This window comes from Neophocaena asiaeorientalis, unplaced genomic scaffold, assembly GCF_003031525.2.
Source record: "Neophocaena asiaeorientalis asiaeorientalis breed wild unplaced genomic scaffold, Neophocaena_asiaeorientalis_V1.1 scaffold251, whole genome shotgun sequence".
NCBI classification, from domain to species: Eukaryota; Metazoa; Chordata; class Mammalia; order Artiodactyla; family Phocoenidae; genus Neophocaena; species Neophocaena asiaeorientalis.
This window is the reverse complement of record NW_020173377.1, coordinates 2,291,441-2,310,218: the sequence shown is the minus strand read 5'-3', so window position 1 is coordinate 2,310,218 and position 18,778 is coordinate 2,291,441. Positions and strand designations below refer to the sequence as shown.

General features: G+C 51.1%; 1 protein-coding gene across 4 annotated transcripts in view; it reads right to left on the bottom strand.

Annotated features, from left to right (window-relative positions):
* Positions 1-18,778, bottom strand: part of CACNA1D (calcium voltage-gated channel subunit alpha1 D) — a 316,740-nt gene that overhangs the window by 34,249 nt on the left and 263,713 nt on the right. For 2 of the 4 annotated variants that reach the window (XM_024746347.1, XM_024746346.1), the window contains 8 exons: positions 16,765-16,848; positions 9,328-9,372; positions 8,787-8,915; positions 6,135-6,200; positions 4,313-4,404; positions 3,283-3,442; positions 2,587-2,714; positions 2,352-2,448 (listed from right to left, as the gene is read on the bottom strand). In XM_024746347.1, coding sequence (XP_024602115.1) covers positions 2,352-2,448; positions 2,587-2,714; positions 3,283-3,442; positions 4,313-4,404; positions 6,135-6,200; positions 8,787-8,915; positions 9,328-9,372; positions 16,765-16,848 — 801 coding nt within the window. The remainder of the gene's footprint in view (positions 1-2,351; positions 2,449-2,586; positions 2,715-3,282; positions 3,443-4,312; positions 4,405-6,134; positions 6,201-8,786; positions 8,916-9,327; positions 9,373-16,764; positions 16,849-18,778) is intronic. The other 2 variants (XM_024746350.1, XM_024746348.1) reach the window with 1 other exon arrangement.

Genomic DNA, 18,778 nt, shown 5'->3' with positions numbered 1-18,778 from the left:
CAGAAAAGAGGCTGATACTGGGAAATTTACGGGAAAAAAGTCAACATCTGTGGCTTATTCTCTGCCTACATCCAGAGTCCAGGATGAGGAGAAGCAAAGACTCGGCGAGGACCCCAAGGACTTGCCAACTGGACTTCCAGCCCAGGGGACAATGAGTTTTGGCTCGGATTTCTCTGAAAGCCTGAAATACACTGTAGACTCCACTCTTCACTGTGGGTTCTGTCTATAGCTAGCCCAGCATCCCTTTGGGGGTAGGGTGAACCCCCGACCCCGAATCCCCTCATATCTATGGAAAGAGGGGACCAGTTGTTGCACAGACTGGCTGGATTTCTATAGGGCAGAGTTTCAACAGGCAAATCTTGCATTTCTCCTTTAAAAAGGGGGATCCTTTTCTATTGCTACAGCTGACTCAAGGTGGTTCAATGCGAGTTCTATGAAAGGAAGACAAATCTCAATGAGAGCTCGCAGAGAGCATGGTCTGATGTGAAAACTTCAGGAATGGGGTAAGATGGTGACAGGGATAGAGTAGGATAATTAAATAGATAGCTTAAAAATCCCACTACAGGGGGCCTTCCCTGGTGGTCCAGTGGTTACGAATCTGCTTTCCAATGCAGGGGATGTGGGTTTGATCCCTGGTCAGGGAACCAAGATCCCACATGCAACGGGCCAACTAAGCCCGTGCGCTGCAACTACTGAGCCCATGCGTTCTGGAGCCTGTGCACCGCAACTACTGAGCCCACGTGCCACAACTAGAGAAGCCCACACGCTGCAACGAAGAGCCCACACACCACAGCGAGAGATCCCACATGCCACAATGAAGACCCGACGTAACCAAATAAATTAATAAAAAAAGAAATCCCACTAGGGGATTAAAGTCAGAAAGGGAATTCTAAGGGACTTTGGGAGACTGTTCAAACAGTGGGAGACAACTCAAGAAAAGAATCCAGTAACCAAGCAACAATCTACATATGTAGTTAAAGTACAAGACAATAGATATGAGATCTGAATCTTGTTATATGAAGTCAGGGAATTAATGGTCCTTGAAGAGTTACATTCCTGTGTGTAGCCAAGACAGGAATATAGATGAGAGGGGAAAGAAACTAGGTGAAAGGCGACATTATACCAAAACCTGAGATGAACTACCATGCTTTAGTATACGTTACCACCCTTTTGCTAATATACATATCATGTAAAGAGTGCCATGACAGTCCTGGTTAGACCACCAAGGGTTAAAAGAGGAACTAAGGATACAAGCCTTGATGTCTAGCCAAAAATGAGGAAGAAGGTGATCTTCTCCCCTACCCCATTTTTCTCTGATTATAAAAATGTAGCCCTCTTCGTTCTCGGGGCTGCGCTCCCTTGCCTGCCCGCTTGTATCTCTCACAAGCATCCTATGCTAAGAAACTCACTCTTTGCCGGCCTCACGCTGAAATCTTTCTGCATCGAGACGAAAGAGCCCGAGTTTCAGTAAGTCCTGACACCAGGTGAGTGGTTTTAACTAAGAGACAGTGGGTTCAAGTCCCCTCCTAAGTCAGGAGTTGTGGGTTCAAGTCTCAATCTGAGGCGCGGACGGGTTTGAGTCCCGTCCGAGGAGGAGTGCGGTTTCAGCAGGAGATCTGTCTGAATCCATCCCCGAGACGCCACCGCCGATGCACACGAGGGGCACGTCACTGTGTGCGCCATCACACAAGTTAGGAAACGTCCAGGCCACCAAGTCCTCTCCACTCTACTCCCGAAGTAGATCCCTAAGCCATCCCCTCCTCTCCAGGCCCACTTCCCTCTGGCTCTCGGTACTTCACAGTGAGATAATGCAACAGCTCTCCTGGGTGTTCTCCTGTCCCTAGTTCACTTCTCCATTGCCAAGAGTCAACTTTCTAGAATGGACGTCTCCTCCTGTTTCTTCCGTGGGACTCAGCATAGCACAGAAGGCTCCTCGCAGCTACACTCAGCTTGGGCCTGAGGCCTTCTGCCACCTCCTCTTGCGTTCCAGCCACACCGACTCTCCATTCTCTTGCCTCCACGTCTGGGCTCCCTGGGCTCCCTTTCTGCGATGCCCTTCCCCCGTGACAAACTCCTACTTCTCTCCTGCTGGACCTGATGCAAATGTCGCCATCCCCTCCTTCTACCCAGTGACAAATTACGCACTTCCCTTCCTATTCTTATTGGCTGACAGGGTGACCTAAGAGTTACACAGCTGAGGACTCCTCAAGGACAGCAACCACATGTCACTCACCTCGGCATCTCCAGTGCCTGACAGCAGGCTCCACAGGACATCACTTAGTAAGGGTCTGTTGACTAAAGCAGGGAGTTCCTGCAAGAGAGGCCGTCAGGGACGCCGACAGGACACTTACCTTGCAGGCTACCCTGTGTGGACACAATTTCCCGAACCCCAGGGGGGGCTGGATGCGGCGGAGCAGAGTGACCACGTCCAGGTGCTTGATTCTTCCCCTGGGGACAAAGTACGGCATGAGGCGCAGGGCAGCACCAGCAGGCCGGGGCTGTCGGTCCATCCCACCTTCCACAGGAAAGCACACCCAACATGCAGAAACAGCCCCCACAAGCCAGATGGAATTCTCTTCAACCTACTTTGCCTCGGGGTCATATTCGGACCATATTCTTTTGAATTCGTCTAAATGGTGAGGCCCCAGTATAGACCAGTCCCGGGTCAGATAATCGAAATTGTCCATGATGACAGCCACAAACAGGTTGATGATCTGTAAAAGCCGATCAAGAGGGAGTTTCAGCTGTAGTGGGATGAGCTGGGTTCAACCCTAGTGAGTGCTTCCTAATTATAAGGGTCACAAGACGTTTGGCCCATTTCTCCTAGAGAGGCTGAAAATCTTTCATTCTGGAGAACGTTTAAGAAAAAGGCAGACTTCTAGCTTTCCAAAATGGTTTGGGTATAGGCCCGGGGGAGGGCAGGGGGGAATGTACCGTCTGGCCTTTTGAAACACACTGCAGTGTTATAATTTGCCGAATAACTCACTCTCGTAAGTCACTACTGTGTGCAGTGGCTTTGAGGTTCTTCATTATAAAGGAACCAGCAGCCCTAAGAGGCTGGGATGGTGAAGCCTGTTAGCGAGCACCCAACCCCTGCTCACACCAAAGGTGCCAGTAACACAGGCCTCGCTCAGCAAAACCTCGACGGCCCAGTGGAGTCTAGACTGCTCGTCAGCATAAAAAACCCACAGCTATTTGACGGGGCAACGTCATTGGTCTGAATCCCAAATGCTACATGAACATGTGTCCACTGGTGGTAGGGTGGCTATTCTGATCACTTACCAGAAATGCGCAGAGCATGTAAAAACTGATGAAATAGACAATGGCAAAGTTGCTCCCGCAGGTGTACTCCTCCCCGGGGTTGTAATCGGACTCGGGGTCACAGAGCTTTCCCGGGAGGCAGGCCAGCATGATTTCCTGCCAGGCCTCCCCCGTCGCACACCTTTTTTAGATTAAGCAAAGAAACAAAAAAGGCATTTGAGGCTTAGATCTTTAAGAAATTTTAAGAAAAAAATTTTTTTTTAATTAGACCAAAACCTAAGTACTTTGGGGGGAAAGCCAGTTTGATTTAGTGAAAATTCCTACTTATTTTCAAATGCAACTTACATCAATAAGGGAGGCCCTGTTGCAACTCCCTTTGATTTATATCAGTCACTTGATAAAAGCACGTCAATTCTTTTTGTATAAAGGGATGTTTGTTTTGTGGTCTTCTCTCCTTTTAACACTTACGTTACAATTTTTAAACGATTATTATTTTTAATGACCTAACATCTGACAACTTGATTAGATCCCCATTTGATTCTGTTGAAAGCAAAGAACTGGAAACTAACTTACAAAGAACTTGCTCTCCAGTCATTAGGACTTGCTTGCATGGTTTCTAGAAAGTTCTCTCACTTTAAGGCGCTTTGTTTACAAAGCTATTAAATGGAGTTAAAAACAATTCCATAAAGTTTGAAACTGCCCATCTCAGGATGCTCCCCACTGACTGTGCAAAAGGCCTCTACATTCGTGCTAAATTTTCATTTTCCCGGTTGTTTGAGCACACGCGCCCATGTGTAAGCATACACCCCATACCTTCCCGGCGGCTCAGGAGACCTACTCACTCCCAAGTGGAAAACCTTAAGCCAATCACAATGGGAATGACCAAAAGCCTGCAAAATTCCTCTGTGACTAAAATGCTACCGTGTCTGTTTAATAGTACAAAACGAACAAATACAAAAGGCCACCATGACCAACTGCTTTAAGAACCCGGGTCCTCTGCTGCTCTGGAGCCCAGAACCAGAGAGACTTGCTCCGGGCTGGACTCAGTCACCTGAAGAGCAGCAGTACTGCTTGGGGAAAGGTCTGGAAATTGTTGTTCCTGTTGATCTGGTTGTTATCTCTCATGGCAACTTTCCCAAACATCTAGAGAGAGAAATTATTAGGGGAAAAAAAAGAAAAGATTTTGTCATACTGAAAAAAAAAAAAAAAAATTTTGTCATACTGAAAAAAAAAAAAAAAAATTTTGTCATACTGAAAAAAAAAAAAGAAAGAAAAAGGCACACCCCTCCATATGTGAATTTAGAACTCAAGTTCGGTCAATACCCAGAGTCCCTGGAACTTTATTCATCCCACTGAGATATGCTGGGCTCGGTGCTAACCGCTGGGTACATTCTCAGCTCAAGGAGTTCCTAGCCTGGGGAAGGGATGCGAAAAGTAACCAGACCGGCAGCCTCTTCAGATGGGAGCTGGGCTGGTCCAGCCCGACGGGGAAGCACAGAATAGGCTCACAGGATCCCTGAGGCTGGGGCTGGGGTCAGGGAAGGCCTCCAGGGAGAGTGAGGTTAAGGCCCAGAACTGAAGGGGAAGGAGAAGCCAGTCAGGTGACAAGGAGGGTGAAGAATGCTCCAGGCAGAGGGAGCACGACCTGCAAAGGAGCAGAGGCGACGTGGCCTGGGTGCTCCAGGAAATGGAAAGAACGTGAGTGGGACGAACAGCCCAAGGACCAGGCTGCAGACAAGCCTGGATGGGGGGCCGGTGGGCCATGGGAAGGAGGGTTGGCTTTGCCTTAAGGGCCAGGAGAAGTTAGTAAATTCTTCACTCGTGGGGAATACAGAAGCAGACTGACATTTTCGAAGACCCTCATGGCCGGCAGAGACTCTTGAGTGAACACTGGGGTGGTGTGCGAGATGCGGTTTCCAGTTCTCTGCGACCACTTAAGCTTTATATGAGGACGTTACGGCATAAAAGACCCTTTGGGGCCCATGGCGTCACAAGCTGCTAAATTACAGGGGCTCAAGCACACTGCCTCTTTGTTCAAAACCCCTGGTAAAAGTCCTAGTCACTTGCAAATGCTTCTCTGCCTTCAGAATAAAAAAGCACGTACCACCATTTCTCTGCTGCGGGAATACTTCACCTCTTTTTCACTCACAGCCCTCCCTTACCTGAAAGGCTGCACCTGAACCAGCAGAGAGCGTGGCAGAGGGACCCCGGGGAGGTCCAGGGCCACAGGGTCCTCCACCTCCCTCTCCTCCAGGGGGCTCTGCCCCCTACCCGCCCACTTTGCGTTAGGGCTCAGCTGTTAGGGAAGCTCCTATGCCCGCTTCCCCACCTCAGGAGGAGCTGGGGAGCGTCCCACAGCCCCTCAGCCAGGACCAGGCCACAGAAGAGCCTGGTTTCACGCTTCTTTTTAGAGGGGTGCTTCTGAGGCAAGATAATGGCTCCAGTTCAGCCCCAGCATCTAGAAATAGTTTGTAATGCTTTCAGATGATAAACAGACTTTTGTATCACTCGTATCTTCTTAGCAACTTTGATGCAGAAAACAGGACAACTATGGCTTTTTTCAGTACAGCGTTTGCTGTTGCTACAATCAACGATGGGTTTTCTCGATCAGTTGGCTCCCCTCAGACACAGATTGGGGGTGGGGAGTGCCCTAAACCCAGCTTCCTCTGACATACTCCTGAGCCCGGCTCTCGCTGGCACAGGCTCTCTCCTGCAGGGCCACGTCTTTTTCATCTTTATAGCTCTGCAGCAGCCAAGGCGTCCGGCTGAAAACTCATGACCTGTCTGTCCAGTCCACCTGGCCAAGGTACAGACTGCCAGAGATCTGGGGGGACGTAGCAAAGGGGACCCGGGGGAGAGGTGCTGGAGCGTACCTGCATGCCGATCACCGCGTAGATGAAGAACAGCATGGCGATGAGAAGGGCGACATACGGGAGCGCCTGGAAGAGAAGCAGTGCTTGCCTCAGCGCGAGCATCCTGTCCCCCTGGATGGCTTGGGGGCAGACTGAAGGCCCGCATGGGGCACACGCTCTATTCTTTTCCATGTTATATTGTAAGGACATCAACAGTGAGGAAGAGCTTTTTAAACCCCAGCCCGGCAGCCCGGCTTCGGCCCTGAGGACAGCAGCCCATGCACACCTCGGGTTACGAAGCTGCAGGCACGACGTGCTTTCCACAGTTGTTAACAGCGCGTCCTAATCCTAAACAGTGTCGCTCTCAGAAACGACTGTAATTGATGAAACAATTCCAACGTGCTAGGCAATTCCATCGCTTCTGCTTTCTTTGTGGGCGTGTTTGGGGTGGGGGCAAGGGGCTCTTTCGCAGAGGAACATCTTTATGCAAAATCACCTTGCATCTGCTTAAGTACTTCCTTAGGGTGAAGCCTTAGGAGTGGAATTATTGGGTCAGAGGGGAAGAACCACTTTCTGGCTGTGGCTGTAGAAAGCATGACACCTTTCTTAAAATGCACTCTTTCCGAAAGAACCACGGAGATGGGGGCTGGGCCAGGGAAGAAAAGGAGCTAGCTGTGTGGTCACCAAGCCTGGGCTCTCCTTAGGAACATCAAATATAAGCACATGTGTTGGGTCAGACCACTGTTTTTTTTTTTTTAATTTATTCAATTTTTGGCTGTGTTGGGTCTTCGTCGCTGCGCGCGGGCTTTCTCTAGTTGCGGCGAGCAGGGGCTCCTCTTTGTTGCGGTGCACTGGCTTCTCATTGCGGTGGCTTCTCTTGTTGCGGAGCACGGGCTCCAAGTGTGCGGGCCTCAGTGGCTCTAGAACACAGGCACAGCAGCTGTGGCACAAGGGCCCCTAGTTGCTCCATGGCATGCGGGGTCTTCCTGGACCAGGACTCGAACCTGCATCCCCTGCAATGGCAGGCGGATTCCAACCATTGCGCCACCAGGGAAGCCCACCACTGGTCTTTTAATCCAAGGCTCCTCAACTGCTGTCTCCCTCATCTCAGGTGACAGAAGATGTCTGTGTGCTTGGCACACCTCCAAGGAGTGCCCATATTGTTAAACTTAAGGCCAAGCTCACATGCATAAAGCCTCCGCTGCTCTCCTATCTGAGAAAGGTCACCAGAAAGCCAGTGGCTAAAAAACCTTCCGACTTGTGCCAGCTCTGGATCTGTGACTGCCAGCTTGGCCCAGTGCAGTAGCACCATCCTGACAACTGGACTGGTTAACAGAGTCCCACAGGGTTAGTTTCAGGCTGTCCTTGCCATAGCAGTATGCGTTTTCTCCCTAGATGAGCAAATGTTTAAGAATTCTGTTGGCATAGTTTCTCAATTTTTATGGACATGAATGGTCATGTATGGTCATGTCTCTGTGACATGAATTCATCTTATAGTGACCAAAACTTTTTTTAAAAAAGTTTAATGTAACAATGACATTTGCACGAATCATTCTATTTTTATAGCAGTTCATTCACAAATGTTGGTACTTTGTATTAATAACAACCGTCTAGGATTTAATCCCTTTCCAGGACCAAGGCTCACCTGCTCGAGGCCCCCCACCTGCCCTGCCTCTCTCAGAGCTGCATCCCGGCTCCTCCTATAGTCTCTTTTTCCCCAACAGGACTTGCGATTTTCCTTCTTTGAGTTTCTGGATCTACCTCCTTCCCCAGATGCCAACCGTTTTCCTCTTTACCTGTTAAAATTCTACCCACTGTGGAAAAATGTTTCCTGGGATATTAACACCAGTTTCCTCAGAGCCGATGGGGTTGTTCTTTGTGTATCTTCGAATAACTTAATTTGTTAATGTGAGCATTTACTACTTTTGAATTAAAAAGTCAAAGGATAAAGAAACGAAGATCCATGACTCATTTTCTAAAGTTCGTGCACATCTACAAAGTCCCCCATGCAGTGCACCTCTTAATAAGAATCTGTGCCCCCCTCCCCAGCGGAGTAAGTCCAGAAGACCAGAACATCTAGGGTGGGGTGCTGGAAGGCACAGGAGAAGCTGGGTTCTGTTTGGAACAGTCAAGAACCAGGCTGCACCAGGCTGGAAAGCCATAGATGACAAAGGGAACCTGGCTTATACTTAGGTGCCCTTCACTCTGTAATCCTCCCAGGCACTGGATAACCCAGGACGGGGGATGGTGTGCTGGCCAAGGCCAAGTAGTCTCTGATTTGTATCTAGATTAGCCAACGGACAGGACTGCCGCAGCCTTATGAGGCTTCCAGGGGTCGGCTGGGACCCTCCCTCTCTCAGACATCACCATTCATCCCGGGCATCCTGGGCAGGACTGAGGTGCGGGGAGCCCCGTACATCTATCCATCTCAGAAATGCTGCAGATTTCTCAGCTGCAGGTGTTACTGCTTTCTCTTCTGCTTCCTTAAGCAAGTAATCCTATTCGATTTATCCAAGCAAGGCTGGGCCCGTCTCCTCAGCATTCCAGGTCCTCTCTGGACCTAGGTGATCACAGCGGTCCTGCAGAAAGGAGTCCGGATTCTCCACAACAGGGGACAACCACTGACTTACATATGATCTTCAAAGACAAAGAAGCCCTTGGCATGGCTCTTACCTGGAAGGACTTAATAAAAGTCCACAGCAGTGTCCGGATGCCTTCCCCCCTGCTGAGAAGCTTCACCAATCGCATCACTCGGAAAAGACGGAAAAAGGTGATGGAGATTCTATTGCTCTCTTCAGAGTTCTGAAGGGTTATCATGGAGAGGTCAAACCCAATGGAAAGTAGAACATGCAACACTTTCATAAAAACAGCAGCAGATGCAAACAGAGGTGCAGAGGTAAGAATTAAAGATGTGTTTCTAGGGCCTTTTCACCTCAAAAAGCATGATATGAAAGGAAAAGTTACATGCTAACAACACAGGGCTTGGGAAACCCTGGGTCCACACAGCACATGCATGTCCACGTGGTCTAGTGTGTTAAGAGGAGGACACTGGTCTGGTCAAGAGTACTGGACACTGATGATGAATGCAAACCACTGCAGACACTGTTCTGAAAGGACAATCATGGAGAATACAGAACAACTAGTGGAAAACTCGACATGGCCAAATAAACTGAAGGAAAAGGCCCAGCCCCTGGAGACTAGTCACTGGTCTTACCCCAGGTGTAGCAGTTGGGACAGGGACATTTTCACTTTCAGTTGGCTTTAAGAAATCAAAGATTGAACATGTATTAATGAACTTGGAAGGAAGCAAGGGTTCAGGAGGGTGTCCCCCCATTTAAAAAAAAAAAAAAATCTGTGCTTCATGTCTGAGGATAACACATCTGCTCCCTCCCTGAGGAAATGCCACAGGAACTGCTTGCAACTGGACTTGAGGGTGGGCAGCCACTGATGCAGGCTCAGACACTACGACTTTCTAATTCACACCCCAGGACGTGATGTTTCAAGACTGAAAGACACCTAGTAAAAGACAACGCTGCAAGACCTCAGTTGTCCCCAAGCACAGAAATGCAGGGTGGGATTCTGCTTCTCACGGGAAGACTGGTTCTCTTGTTTTAGTCAGGGTTGTGGGTCTGAGGACCTAACTGCTCTGAGGCAGGCCATTCCTAACCCTGAGGAACAGGGTGACTCCACCAAGCAGGGCAGAGTGGCAGCTGCCTGCGCTCCACAGACCTCCCCTGCCCCACTCTACTCCTGGGGCCGCGCAGCTGGGCCCTCACTGGCGGGGCTGCCGAGGAGCTGGGCAGACTGAGTCAGGGCAAGCAGGAGAGGGGCTGGTTTCCCTCCAGAAGCCTTCACTGCCCCACCAAGAAGGCTCAGCTCTGGGTGACTCTTGGGAAGAAGCAGCTTAGCACCAGCGTTCCCTGAGCTTCCGCAGTGCTGTCTCACCCGAGGTCTGGCTGGGCTCCTGTCACTTGGGCCCCAGGTGCAGAATCCCAGCCCTCGTCGCCCTGTGGTCACCGGCCTCCCCACTCAGTCTGTGAGCCCCCAGGGGGCAGGGACCTTGCCTCACTCCACTCAGTGCCCAGCATGGTGTCTGGCACTCATTAGAGGTTCAATAAGTGTTTATGAGAATGCAAAGAGGTTGTATCAGGAGCCATCTTTAAATTAAGCAGTAAAGGCTGAACAAGAGTCAGGAAGTGACGGCCTTTTTTTTTTTTTCCCCTTCAGCGGGGTCACCTCTGCTGAAGCAGCTGGTCGACCCAGAAGCCAACAAAGGAAGGAGGCTCTTCTGACTGGGGGCCCAGAACTCCTGGGTGCTCTCCAGGGCCCTAGGGAGCCTCTCCGCACAGTGGGTCTGTACAGCTAAGGGTTGTGTGTGTGCGCATGGATGCACACCCTAATCTGATGGGCTCTCCTCCCGCGAGATACAGGGAAAGGAAAAACTCCGTTCTGGAGTCTCACTCTCGTCAATGGCTGCCTCCTGAGATCAAACCTAAAACGCTATAAAATTCATAAAATAGAAGGAGTCTGGGCACAGCACATCACAACTGAAATTCAACGAGATTACTAAGCCAAGACTAACGGGTTCTGAGGGGGTTAAAAAGGAGTCCCTGCTTTGCCTGGGATGCTCGGAACGTGACCTCTGCAATGGGTTGGTCAAAGCCTGGTCACTCTTTTTACATCCCTTCTATCATCTCATCTCAAAAGGGATCACATCTCCTTAAAAGGACAGATGATGGTTTTTAACTCATGACTTTAGCAAATGAAGGTATTTGTTTTCCCAAGTTTTCATGCTTGCCCACACCAACTGCCTAAGGGCTGTGTGCAGGAGGCTCCAGTCTGACCCATACAGCTGGAGTGTGAGGGGGTGTCTGTGTGTGTGTGTGTGTGTGTGTGTGTGTGTGTGTACTTGCCTACGCTCAAGGGGACCAGAGTGTGCATAAGACAGAACACTCTATAGTATATTTCTGCCATGTCCATAACTTGTGTGTTGGACTTGCAAGAGAATAAGGAGGCTGGGTGGTCGGGGAAGACACTCTTTCTGGCCATGACCTGGCCCAAGCCTCTTCTGCTGGCCCCTCCCTAGCCCACGCCAAGCCTGACAGACCTTTTACACTCCCCCTGTGACATGAGAAAGTTAGTAGCCAAACTGGCTTTTGAAGGGCACATCTCTTTTTCAACTGCTATCTTTGAAGTATGACAAATCTTGGCCTATGAACTCGAAACCATGGGTAGCCTTTCGCTCAAAAAAACAAAGAAGAGGAAAAGACAGCATTTGTGGAGGGACAAGGCAGCACAACACACAAGAAAGGAGGGACAGAGCAGATGGCACACCAGGCTGCGTGCACCCCCGGTGCGGCCTGTGACGCCCCCCCACACGCCTCACTGGGCAGGGAGGACTGGGCAGGGGAGGGTGTCACTGGCAGCACCGGGGGAAAGTACAAGTTGCTAAAATATCTTACAAATGGAGGGACCCCGAGGATGGCTTTGCCTGAACTACAAACGCCAGCCTGATGAAAAGGGCAGGCCCGCTCTCACCCTGGGCTACCCACTGGAACGGCCTGGGGAGACCTTTGACAACTCTGATGCCTGGCTCTCACCCCAAAGCTTTTTACTTAATTGATCTGGGGTGGCCCCAAGCTTTCCCAGGTGGTTCCAACATACAGCCGGAGCCAGGAGCAGCAGCCCAAGGCCAGGGTAAAGCTGGGCCATGTCTTCAGCTGGTCACCCCCACAGCAGCTCATTCCCTTTAGGTCTGGAGGGGCCACGCAGAATGCGACCACCGCGAAAGCCCATTCTGGCTGTTACAGCTAAGCAATGGGTCCCTCTGGAGTTGATGGGGTTTCAGTACTCAGATGGACGCAAAGAGAGTAGCTGCCATCCCCATCTTCCTTACAAGGGGTGGGTGGAGGAGGCTCAGAAACACAGGGAGCTGGTGAAGGGTGGAAAAGGACCGTGAGCAAGCTGCCACTCCTGGGATCAACCGCAGGACACCCCCAGAGGCTGCGGGACTAGGGAAGGTCTCACTCCCCAGGGAGCTTTCCATTGACAGCACTAGGGGCTGAAGGATGTTTCACGAGATGGAATTCCAGTGTCATCCCAGGGCCTGGACTAGATGACCTCGGTAACTCCTTCCCGAGACGCCACAGTCTTCATCTGGGAACCCTACAGGGAGATGGACCCTCAGCCTTAGGAAGCCAAACTATGTGCCAGAGTCTGGAAAGCTCCTTCCCAAGCAGGCTCTTGCCGTGTAGGCTCTGGGCCAACCCCCTGCGACTACGGAAGGCAAATGAGCCCTGAGTTGCCCAAGTGCAAAGGGATCAGTCTGCATTTATGCATTAATTCCCATCTCTTCCTAGAAAAGCTGAAAGGATGCAGTTTTCCAATTCAGACAGGAGGCAAACCAGTTACCCTGAGGCGTCCTGGAGAGTTCTTGCTGGGGAGCCTCTCTCTGACTACTTCTGACCTGGTATGTAACACCTCTGGGATGGAAGGCTTCTGTATTTGGGATTGCTGAGTTTGTCTCCAGAAACCAGCGACCTGGTCCCTAGAAAAGGGTTAGCATACAGCATGGAGGGCTGAACAACCTGACTGTGGATTTAGAACAAGAGGCTGAGTGTAGCTGTGGGCCACCTGGTCCACCCCGGGTACACGACAGGTCAGGGACAACTCTTAGGTCCCTGGGAGTGACCTCCCTACTGACTTTGTACATGCTCTTAAGTAATAACAATGCAGACACGGCTGCTAAACAAGTGTTCTGCCTCCCCGCCAATAATGCTAATCGGAAAGACTAAACGTTAGCAACAGCCATTTCCCAGGTTAGGGAGAATATGACGCTGGATCATTTCTCCATTCAAGGAACAAACAGGCATCGAAGAAGGAGCAAAACCGAGCCTGCCAGTCCTCATCTGACATTTTAGCAGCTTGATGACATCATGACCAACTGTGATGAAGACAAGTCCACGGCAGCTATCAAACCATGACCGTGGCAGGGTTAGGGGTCATGGGAGGGGGCGGCAGGATGGAGAGGGCCAGGTGAGCATGCAAGCAGGACAACAGAAAGGGCCATCCAAAATGTTTTTGCGAAGAATACAAACGCAAGCTCAATTTCTCATTTCCAGGCCACATCGTTCATTCTTGAAGACTAGGCTGCCGTGTCACAGAGCCAAGCGTGACTGACCAGGATGGCCCCAGCTCAGGCCCCAGGCTGGAGACAACGAAATAGGGCACAGCAAACAGTTTAGATGACCACAACCCACAGCACTCTTGTGCAACTCAGCGAAAACCAAAGGTGGGAAAGACAAGTATGCAGTCTTTCGAGTGCTTTTGCTTTAACAATGACTTCACCGTATATATGTCTATATATACTTGCCGCTACAATTTTCTAAAAACAAAACCAACATGAAAATCGATTAGGCAACAGAAAAGAAAGAGCAACAGAGGTTGGGAGAGACAGCACAGCAAGTTAAACATTGCAAAAAATGATGACTTATGGCAGCTAAAAACAGCCAACAATGGACCAAGAGTATTCACGCTCAGCTGAGTCGGGAGTGCGGGGGACAGGGCCACCGAGGGAAATGATGTGTGCTGCTTCCCAGGGAATTCGGCATGGGGGCGGGGCATGTAGAGGAACCACCGGCTACACTCAGAGAGTTATGTCACCAGAGGTTAAGGACATCCAGTCTCTCCTGTCTTTGTGCTGTGGCCTGAGGGTCGGAGATGCCCAATAAAGATGTGATGAAGGACTGAATAGATGAGAAGGTGGCCTTGAGCATCCCCTCTTCACTGAGGCCCAGCACAGAAAGGCTGAGGTCCCCTAAGGTGGTTTTCTACTGGGCCAGGGCCTTGAACTCGCATTGCTCCCGGCTCAGGAAGGTTTGGCCTCAGGCTCCATCTGACCAGGGGAAAGGTCACGTAATGAAAAACAGTACGAGGATGCTGACCGGTAGGGTTTTCGAGTCTGACTGAATGCCAGGGAAAGCCTGTATTATACAGAAACCCCAAAGTCAAATGCTAACTAAAAAATTTCGCGTGGGCTTTTATAGACCTGTGGCTTTCCTGACTGATGGAGGGTGAAGGCGGACGTGTCTGAGACACTGCTGGGCAGGGCTGAACCAGAGGGAAGGCACAGTGGGCTCAGCCCCAGCACGCGGCGAGGCAGCCAGGAAGCCGCGCGTACTGTCGGTGGTGCACCAGCGCGGGGAGTCAGGCATTAGAGAGCTGGGCTGTCTGCTTGGTGAACAAACCCTGGCCACATCCTGGTGCCCAGAAGCTAAGCACGGACCCTACCACCTACACACCACGTGAAGCACGGAGCGCTCCAGGGAGACCTGCTCAAATTGTCACTTATGATATTTTCACTTCCATTATAGACCACCTCTGACTTACGTAAGGGTCTGGTTCCAGACTGTTCACGTAAGTGTACTTTGATGGAGGCTAGTAAGTGCTTTACGTGGTGAGATCATTCAGCGGGCAGACGTCTGGTCATAAACTCAGGAGAGAGCCCCTGGCAGCCCAGGGAGGGTCCTATGTTCTCCCATTAGCATCAGATTATTTTATAACCAAGCATAATTCACACATTATAAATGGCAATTTGATACCTGACTTGTGGAATATTTCACATAACGTGGAATTTATATAAGTCTGGGCTTATGGGGGTTGGCAGATCTATGTGCCTAAGTCTAGTAAAATACCATTTCAGTACCTGGTCTTGGCATGAATTTGAGTGCCCTGAGGCTTAACTCACACCCTCACGGACATGGTAATGTCTTACAGTTCATTTCGCTTATTATTACAAGGAAAATCTATATTTAAAATAATACCATTGTATCTCCCTAACACTTTGGGAGTTTAAACAAGTATTTTCACAAATATGCCTATCATTTTATCATTGCAACGTACCTATGAAGCAGGGAGGGCAGATATCATTCATCTCAGTGGTCCACGAGGGAACTGAGGCCCAGGTCCAGGCTAGCGCTGTCCTGCTACTCTACACTCCACAGTCAGCCTGGCCCCCAAAGTGGTGGCACAGATCTCATCATTCTTATTTGGCACAGGCTGTCTGGGCACCAGGATGCACCATATGAGCCCGCAGGTGTCAGACAGGCAGAGCGTGGCAACCCCTGCCCAGCCAGGCATAGGGGGGAGGAGGGCCGGGTTGGCACCGGGCAGCAGGAAGCCAGCACAGCACGGCAGCCCACCCCATGCTCCACCTGTCCCTGCGAAGGGCTCCACACAAGCTGGGCACCCACGGAAGCCTGCTGATGAACTGGGGACAGACCAGGTGGGCAGGGCCAGTTCTGCCTGCATCAGGCCCTCCCGGTCTGGGCATGGGTCAGATCTGAAAGGGGCCAGTGGGAGGCGGTGCTCCCCTTTCTGCAGCCTCTGTATTTTGAGGAAGGTTCTCAGGATGCTTCCTAAAGGTTGGGTGGGGTGTTCACTCCACCTACCACTGCTCCTCAACAAAGGATTCAACTGGGTGCAACAAAGGAGCGCTGACACCCTCTCCTAATATACACGAGGCCCTCCTTCCCCTGGCCCAGGGCAGCCTTCAATCTGCATCCCTATTTGGGGAGCTAGGATAGGCATGTTCCCCAGCGTCACCAGTAGGGCTCAGCAGACGACACAGCGTACAGGTGAGGACACCCGCAGCGGTGGCCATGTGCTCAGGGCACGGCTGTGGGGTTTCTCTCCTGTGCCTTCACAGACCCACAGTGGGCACCAGGGCACACGTTATGAACTCTGCTTTCCAGCTCAAAAAACTGAGGGACGAAGCAGCCAGGGGCCCTGCCAAGGTCGCCCAGCTACTGAGTGAGAATGTTCACATACCCACACAGTTAACTCCTAGCCCTTAACATTTTAATAAGGTCTTCTTTAAAAATAATGTTTTCCTCCCAAAATGGCAATTCTGCATTTACTTCCCCACTCTCATTCAGGGGAAGGGGATGGGGGGGCCGGGGGAGGGAGGGAAGAGGACAAAATGTTCTTAGTCTTTTGCAGTAAATGTGTGCTTGAATTTCTAAAGTGTACAGAGATCCGTGGGGAGGGTTTCTGGTCTCCTCTGTGTTAGACTTAACGAGGTTATAGGACACAAAATTTGCTACTTACATTCACTTCAGTTATAGCAATATCAACGACGCTACCAACAACAATTAAGGCATCAAAAGTGTTCCATGCATCAGTGAAATAGTGCTGTTAGAGCAAGCATTCAGAAGCCACAGAAGAGAGGAAGCACAACAGGAAAAAAAGAAGAAAAGGACAGTGTTATAAAAGGGGAACATTCTAGCATCAAGCCACCTGGCTACTTGAAAAATCACCCTAAAACAAACATGTTACAGGTACATCACTTCGGGTATTGCTTCTGACACAGCAAATTAAAAACAGTTAGAGACGCCTATCTTGCCCTGCCTACCGCTGACTCGGCTTAACGCTGCAAAACAGTCAGTCCTCCAAAAGGTGATGTGTGTCTAAAGGCCTGGGGATCAAGCTCTACGCTAAAAGGCCTCTTCTCTGCAGCTCTCGTTAGAAGACTCCTGGTTTTCGATCAAGTACGACTGGGCTCTGTGACTTGTCCAGGTGATGCAGTGCAGGGCCGGGCGGGTGTGCAGACAGAGACAGGATGGGAGGTGGCCCCGGGCGGGCACATACTCACGTCAGCTTCGCTGAGCGCCACGTCTACAATGCTGCCGATTACGATGAGGGAGTCAAACGTGTTCCAGGCATCACTAAAGTACCCCTGGACAGAGCAGGCGGGGGCAGATGTTTATGAGCACGTAGGAAGGAGAAGCCACGCTGACCACATGGGGTCACACCCGGGCCCCGCAGCAACCACGGCAACCAGGGGGGGGCGGGAGGGCCAAAGGGAAGCGACCATACCGTCCACCGGTGCAGAGGGACACGGGGTGGGGGCACCTGCATGTGTGAGAGAGGCCACGGGTGCATGGACCCACACATACACACACACACCACACACAGACACACACACGCCACACAGAGACACACACACCACACGCACAGACACACACACACACCACACAGACACACACACACACACACACACACCACACGACACACACACCACACGATGCAGACCGTGGCCCTGGGCAGCACTGAACCAAGCCAAGTACCTGCAGGACAGAGCGAGGCACTTGGTGACCCTGCCCTGGCACCCAAGGTCACAATCCCAACCCCTCGCTAGCTGAGGGAGGAGAAGGCCCTCCTACTCCCCGTATGGGGTCCCCAGTCATCTCCTTCTCTTCTTCCACATCAAGACCACTATGACCGGCGTTTCACACCTTCTCACTGCTGTGCCCTTGAAACAAACCAGCATCCCTGCCCCTCCTCGACAGTCCAAGTACTGCAAAGGGTGTGCCCCGCGGCAGGATGTCCTCACAGAGCTCTCGGTCTAAAGGGACACGAAGGCTTACAGGGAGACAGGCCAGCGATGCACGCCGTCTAAGGCAGAGGTGTGGCCTGTAGGGCTGCGGGATCAGCGCACAGAAGGTCTCACGGGGAAGGAGCGCTCAGGGATGGGGATGATGCTCGAGTGCTCCCACTGTCCCCCAGAGCAGCCCCTATCTCCTGATAGGCTCCTTTTTCCTCTCCAGCTCTGGCTTCCCTCCCCTCCCTCTGCATCCTCCAGGCTGAGCGGACTCCTTTCCATCCCTCAAACCACCACCAGGTTCTTGCCCAACTCCTGAGGCCTCTGTGACCCTGGCCTCCCCACCCCAACTCTACCTGCCCACGTCCACTTGACACTCAGCTCAAATGCCAACGCCCTGATGGCATGTTTTCAGATCCTCCTGACTTATACCTCCCATCCTGGGGACTCCGAATGTCTCTCAGGTCTTGATCACTGAATCTGGGGCCTCTGCCCGCAGGTCTACCCCATGGAATGAGGGTAGAGGACTGTGCTGACTGCTCTGTCCCCCCCTCCACTAATCCCACCACCCAGCCCGGAGCCGTGAGCCCACATAGTGCTTGACACGTGGCAAGGCCTCCTCCTTCCACCCACTTGCACCCTCCTGGTCATGCAGCTCCGCCCTATTCTTGTTATTTCAGGTCCTTGTATCTTGTTGAAGGCACAACATCCCTACGACTGTGACTTACAAATCTGTACATACATGGCATACATTTTGCATCCTCTCCTGGGCTCAGCACAGTAGGTGCTAAATTACTGCCTGCTGTCTCCTGATACCCCCCAGGAAGCCCTCAATCGGAGGGGGTGGTGGGGAGAACAGTACACAGAGGCTTCTGGTTGCAAGGTCAACGACTGTCTGCAAATCAACTGCATCTTTTCAACAAGCCAGGATGTGTTGTGGAAATAAAAATTCAGGTCTGAATCATATAAAAAGGGGCCCAGTGTGCTTACAACAGGGTACACTTAGTGCTGGATCAAGAACACCAGAACAGAAGGTACTTTGAAGTGTCAGGTCCCATGAATTGATCAAGTGCAGGCCCAGAGGAAGCCACTGCAGAGCCCCAGCCTTTTACGACACTATGGAGAATGTGGACACGCTGGCTGTTCCAACAACCGGAGGAGGGATGTCTGTTCTAATCACTGTTAATCACCCCAGGTGCATTTATGGGGGACTGTAACGCTGACTTAGGGTTTGAGATTTTTAAAAAATTTCATCTTAAATAATGTAAGATTTTCCCACCTCCTG